The 5,981-nt window shown below is 55.8% G+C and overlaps 1 protein-coding gene across 4 annotated transcripts; it reads left to right on the plus strand.

Moving 5' to 3' along the window:
* The first annotated feature begins 523 nt into the window (after positions 1-523).
* On the plus strand, positions 524-5,415 carry PLA2G2A (phospholipase A2 group IIA). Of its 4 annotated transcripts, XM_037032934.1 has the most exons (6): positions 1,358-1,377; positions 2,002-2,052; positions 2,272-2,323; positions 2,522-2,666; positions 2,906-3,012; positions 4,946-5,415. In XM_037032934.1, the coding sequence occupies exons 3-6, from the start codon at positions 2,284-2,286 to the stop codon at positions 5,086-5,088; spliced, it is 435 nt and encodes a 144-aa protein (XP_036888829.1). In that variant the 5' UTR covers positions 1,358-1,377; positions 2,002-2,052; positions 2,272-2,283; the 3' UTR covers positions 5,089-5,415. The 4 variants fall into 4 exon arrangements, with proteins under 4 accessions (XP_036888827.1, XP_036888825.1, XP_036888829.1 ...); XM_037032932.1 differs by lacking the exons at positions 1,358-1,377; positions 2,002-2,052 and adding an exon at positions 524-589; XM_037032930.1 differs by lacking the exon at positions 2,002-2,052 and having other exon boundaries at positions 1,315-1,377.
* The last annotated feature ends 566 nt before the right edge of the window (positions 5,416-5,981 follow it).

Raw genomic sequence — 5,981 nt, forward strand, 5'->3', positions numbered from 1 at the left:
TGCAAGCAGCCTAGAAGGCCGCTGGTGTAGACTACGGTATGCGGCAGTCACTACCAGTCTCAGTGATCAGTGACATAAAAGGACAAAGTTTCTTTCTCTCGGGGTCCACTGGGGGTCCACTGGGGGTCCACTGGGGGTCTGACTCTCCACCACTGGTTTTCTCCGTGCCCTGACTCAGGAACCCAAGCTGCTTCTCTCTCCTGGTTCCGCCACGAGGGGCGGGGAAAGGCCAGGGTGCCGTGCGTGGTTCTGTCCCTTGGTTCAGGCTGCAGTGACCCTCAGCACCAATGCTCGTGTGTTCTAACCAGAACCGGTGTCCTGGGCCTGCGTACCTGGAGGGGAGCCTGGGGAAGGTGGGGAGCAGGTAGAATGTTTATGGGCACCATAGCCTTGGCCACGCTGACTTTTTGGGGACGGGTGTCAGGGAGTGTTTACTCAAGGCTGTGGAAACTCAACTCTGAGTGCGTATTGGAAGGCAGGGGAAAAATATTTGCTTTAGACGTTAAAGCCAGACCCACTGTGTCCCTGACAGTTGAAGAAGAAGGAACAGTCAGTGCAGAGACAGCTAATTGGTTCCGTCTCCAAACAGGTAAGGACTGGGCTAAGGTACAGACAGTACTTTAGGGCAAACTCCACGGCAGTTTCGGGCTTTTTCCACAAGGGGAGGAGAAGGAGGAGAAGAAGAAGAAAGAGGAGCAAGCAGAGAAGTTGGAGACACTGACCCGAGTCAGTGGGAGGGGACCATCTGCTTCACTGCACCCCTTTCCCAGCTGAGGTGCCTGGGGGGCAGGATGAGGCCTCATCCTCCTGCTTTAGAGACTCACATGGGTCCTGGCACTGTGTAGAGGCTGAGTATGTACTTTCTGTGAATGACTGATTGATGGCATGAATGAATAACAATAAACGCCCCCCTTTCTATACCCACATGCCACACTTAGCCGAGGGAAGGTTCACGGTCCCGTGGCCGTGCAGACGAGTGCCCGGCCTGCAGCGGGAGGAGCTACTGCTCCATAAACATGGTCCCAGGGAGGTGACCAGCGCTCACTCCCAGAGCCAGCCCTGGGAATGTACTCAGTCGGGAATGAGGCCCAGGGGAAAGATTACAAAGTAATCTAAAATTTTGGCATCAGCTAACAGTACATAAGGCTTTTCCATCCTCAGCTCTGCCCTGCAAGCTAATGAAGAAGAAAAACAAGGGGATTGCCCTGGGGGTGTGGGGATGCCAAACTTTGAGTCCACCAGCCAGCCACACCCCCCCCCTTTTGCATATCCACCAACTCCCCACCTCCCTGGGTGGGGTAGCTCTTTAAGGGCACCTGGAGTTCAAAGTAATCAGAACAGTTACTTGGAGTTGTCGACCCTGGCTCCCTCTGAGAGGTAAACACCCAGAAACCCATGCCCTTTGGGAGCATGAGTCCCTGCTGTGTTGTACATGTGTGTGCACATGTGTTTGTGTGGGGCATGCATGAACATAAACATGCATGTGCGTGCTTTGGGTCTGTGTGCACAAGTGTGTTGTGTGGGTATAGGAGTAGATTGCATGCAAGGTCTGCACTGGAGGGTGAGCTGAAGAGTGTGCATGTGTGCATATGTATGTGAGTATATATGCACTTGTGCGTGTGTAGGAATATGGGTATAAACAGCTGGAAAGTCCTGCAAAGAGTGAGTGTGGCTTCCGTTTTGGAGAAAATTATTGGGGACCAGACTGCATGGATGGAATCCCCAAGCCCCAAATCAGCTGGAACAAGTAAGACACGTCTAACGCGGGGGCACACAACCTATGGCCTTGGGCACCTCCCAGCTGGTTGGGGTGGCTGGGTTGCAACCTCCAGGAAGTCTCGGTCTGATGGGTACCTTGGAGGTCTCCTTAGTGTCCTTCACCTTGTGTACCATGTGGGGTTCTCATCGGGTCTGAGGCCCACGCGTGTGTGTGAAAATGTTCGACAGAGCTGGGAAGGGTCAGGAGGTCCTGTGTACACATATCCCTTGTGTGTTCCGTAGGTGACAAAGGCAGTCATCCTGGATTAAGGATCTAGACTGTGGCTCCTGCAGGTCTGGTGCCCATCATCACAGAATCCCAGGAGGTCCCTGCTGGGAAAGCAGCCAGCATGTTTGGGAAACGCTGCTCTAGTCTGCATGTTCCCTTGAAGATTCCTTCCTCCAGGGCTGCTGAGTGCGAACCGGAGAGCAGGGGGCCAGGGCAGAAGCTGGGATCACCTGGGACCACCTGGGAGAGGAGTCTAGGCCAACTCACCTGCATTTCTCCCACAGGGAATTGTCGACATGAAGACCTTTCTGTTGTTGGCCTTGACCATGGCCTTTGGTAAGAGCCGAACCTGACCTCTGGCCACAAGGGGCAGCCCAGGATGCAAGTGCCCAGAGCCCCGGCTTTCTGTCCCGTTTGGGCAGGCCCTCTCTCAGTGGGTGGGAGAGAGGCCACGGTGGGAGGGAGAGCAGCAGCGAGGGGCAGAGAAGGAGGGCACAGAGCCCCAGGCCCTACCACCAGGCGCTTTCCTTCCAGGCACGCTGCAGACCCAGGGGAGTTTGCTGGATTTCCATAAAATGATCTATTTGGCCACAAAAAAGGAAGCTGTGTCTAGTTACTCCTTCTATGGTTGCCACTGCGGTGTGGGTGGCAAAGGGTCCCCCAAGGATGCGACGGATCGGTGAGACCACCCCAGCCCTCCCCACCCTCCACCCATTTGTGGCTCCTGCAGGTCTGGTTCCCATCATCACAGAATCCCAGGAGGTCCCTGCTGGGAAAGCAGCCAGCATGTTTGGGAAACGCTGCTCTAGTCTATGGCAAAGTCACTGGGTCTCTGCCCAGGGTCAAGGGGGAGAGACCACGGCACCAGGCTCGCTGGAGCTGTGGGGAGTCAGCCCCAACAACATATTCCCGTCACAGGTGCTGCGCCACACACGACTGCTGCTACTACCGTCTGCAGAAACGAGGGTGTGGCACCAAGCTTCTGAGCTACAAGTTTGCCTACCGGAAGGGCCGAATCATCTGCGGTAAGAGAGTCCTACAGCCTCACCCCAGCCCCTCCGTGTCTCTTACCGACTGTCTGCTGTGCTGGGCACTGTGCTGGGTCCCAGGGATAGAGATACAAAGGGACAGTGGCCCTGCCTCAGGGAGCTCATAGGTGAGTGGGAAGTCAAAAACATGAAAACACAACATGGGAGACTCGAATAGGAAGTAAGCGAAAGGGTGGGGCCCTGAATACAGGCTGAGGTTCAGACAGGAATCTGAACACAGGGCATCCACGCTGAGTCCTCGAGGCCGTACAGGCACCAGGAGAGCGCGCGTCTGGGGGAATTCCTACCAGAGGACTCAGCAGAGCCGGAGGGACCCAGAGGGAACGAGGCTGAAGGAGAGGGAAGGGGCTAGATCAAGCCCAAGGTCATACTGTATTTAGATTCCGTCCTGCAGCAGTAGGGTACTGTTGCACAAAGGAGTGACATGACTGCATTTGAGAGGACTCACCCTGGATGCTGGGCGGGTGGAGAGATCAAGGGAAGGGGGCAGGGAGCAGTGAGAAGATCATTGCCATCGGACATAGGTTAATAATGGAAGCCTTTATGGAAGGGATGGGGAGTGACATTAAGATGCATTTCAGGCAGAGTAAGCCGATCCTGGCGATTGGCTGCGTAGGGGCAGAGGGAGCTGTTGCATGGGTACACAGAGGCTGGGTGAGGGGAAGAGGCTTCCAGCACGCCCCAGGGGATGTGAAGCAGGCAACTGGATTAGGAACGTATGGCTCCAGGGAGAGAGGTCTGGACAGGGGCCCCAGATTCAGGAGTCATCCCCTGCTCGGTGTTTAAAGGCCCAGAAGGAAGACAGAGGAGGGGTTAGTCAGAGAAGGAGGAGGAGAGCTGAGAGAGAAGGGCAAGGAGAGTCTCCTCCGGAATAAGGGCGGACAGGCTCCTGGGCCTTAAGAGGCGGGAAGACCACTAAGGATCTCAGGGGGTGCGGTTGCCATGGAGCACGAGGGCGGAGACAGATTACAGTGGGCAGGAAGCAAGCAGAAAGTGAAGCCAAGGTGGTAAGCATAGACAACATTGTGGAGCAAGTGTGGCTCTGAAGGGGAGGAGAAAGCTGGGTGGTCCCTGAAAAGTTTTGCCCAGTGCCCCCCCACCACCACCACAGGTCCACAGGTGGACTTTTGAGAAAGCACTACCTCTCACCGCTCACCTTGAGCTCTTTAAGATCAGAAATTAGTTCTCCCCATTATGACCTCCCCATGGGGTCCTGTAGTTTAGCAGGCTTTGGGTTGCAAGTAACAAGATGCTCAACTAAAAGCCGACTGGCTAACAGGGAAGTCTGACTCCGACAAAACAGAGGCTGGGAGAGGGCGGTGCCAGGGCTGGGGCAGCTTCTCGACTGCGACTGCGTTGTCCGGGACCCAGCCTTTCCCCACCTTCTGCTCCACTGTGTCGCAGTGTGTTGCCACGACGCACAGTGCCCTCCCAGCACCAAGGCCTTACCCTCGGAGGTCTCTCTTTTGGGGGGAATAAATCAATCCTTCCCACAGCCCCCAGGAGCCTTCCCCTGGTGGCTCATTGGCCAGAACAAGGTCACGTGTCACCGAGAGACCAATCATTGAAAGGAAAAAGGGATGAGTATGCCTGGCTTACACCAATCGCCACCCATTCCCAGGCCCCAGAGGCTGGGGTTTTCTTTGCACCTGGACACAACCGTTGGCTGTCGGGAAGGCCTCTAAGAGTCCCCCAGTGCCTGGGTGCTGTTGCGTCCCCATCAGACTGGGTGCTAGCTTCCCAAGAGCAGGAACTCTGTCTTCCCATCCATCAGAAATCTGGGGCATAGGTGCTCGTCTCAGACCAGAAGCTTCTGGAGGACGGGGGCTGCGTCTTTCCCCCCAGGGTTCCCACGAGGAGCTATAAAATTAACAAGCCCCATCTGGTGTTTATTTTCCTGTGACTGCAGCAAAGCAGGACTCCTGCAGGAGCCAACTGTGTCAGTGCGATAGAGCAGCCGCCATGTGCTTTGCGAAAGCCCGGAAGAGCTACAGCAGAAACTACCAGTACTACCGCAATACGAAGTGCAGGGGCAAGGCCCCCAAGTGCTGAGGGCTGCCTCGCCCTGGAAGCCCCCACCACCGAGGCCGGGTTTCCTTCTCTGGCCCCCACCCCTTCTGCACCCTAGCTAGTCCCCTCGGCAATGAAGCGACAACAGAAACACCCCTCTCCCATCCTGAGGAGCCCTTCGACCCCCAGATAGAAGACTTCCACCCAGAGTGTGAAGCCCTGAGGCTGGCATGCCTTGCACCTTGTCCCCCTCTTCCTCGGGTGGCAGGAGATGGCCCCCTCCTCCCTCTCCAAGTCCTGCTTCCTGCTGAGCAGTGGCAGCTACACTCCCAGGGGCTCTTCTGAATAAAGCGATTCATTGGCTCTGTGTGTGTGTGTGTGTGTGTGTGTGTGTGTGTGTGTGTGTGTGAAAGCACCTGGCAGAGTGCTCTTTGATGAAGGTCTTTTTCATCAGTGCTCTCGTTTCATTTCACTTGCCCGGTTCAACAAGTGTGTGCAGACTGGTACGAGACAAGTAGTGTTGGGGGTTAAAAATACCCTGGAGTCAAACCTGCTGAGTCAAATTCCGCACCACCACCTCCCTGGGCCTGTCTTCCCTCATCTAAATGGGGATAGCTTTGGTACGAAATGCTTGGGCTTGCTGGAGAATTAAATGAGATACCAAATGTTAAGCCCTGGGCCGGGCACAGGTGAAACCCAGCCATCCACAGCTCCTTCCCTGGGCAACAGCAGCTCCTGCTGGCCTCCTGGGGGAAAACAGGACCGTTGGTCTTGACGTTTGGGGAGCTATAGTTCACATGTTCCATCTGGTACGTTCTCCTGTGTTGCCAGCCTGGGGAAGGTGGGTTTATGTAATGCTGGCCACCAGCTAGATCCTGGGGCACCGTCCCCTCACCTAGGACTGGCTTCCTGGGCTGTGACACAGGCAGAGTCCT

The sequence above is a fragment of the Sturnira hondurensis genome, unplaced genomic scaffold, assembly GCF_014824575.4.
Source record: "Sturnira hondurensis isolate 20B ecotype Veracruz unplaced genomic scaffold, ASM1482457v3 Scaffold0021555, whole genome shotgun sequence".
NCBI lineage: Eukaryota > Metazoa > Chordata > Mammalia > Chiroptera > Phyllostomidae > Sturnira > Sturnira hondurensis.

Excerpts from the sequence above, each read along its gene's own strand:
- PLA2G2A (XM_037032932.1), top strand. The coding sequence starts at position 2,284 with ATGAAGACCTTTCTGTTGTTGGCCTTGACCATGGCCTTTG. Across the intron at positions 2,324-2,521 it reads GGCCTTGACCATGGCCTTTG|GCACGCTGCAGACCCAGGGG; the intron begins GTAAGAGCCGAA and ends CTTTCCTTCCAG. Across the intron at positions 2,667-2,905 it reads CCCAAGGATGCGACGGATCG|GTGCTGCGCCACACACGACT; the intron begins GTGAGACCACCC and ends TTCCCGTCACAG.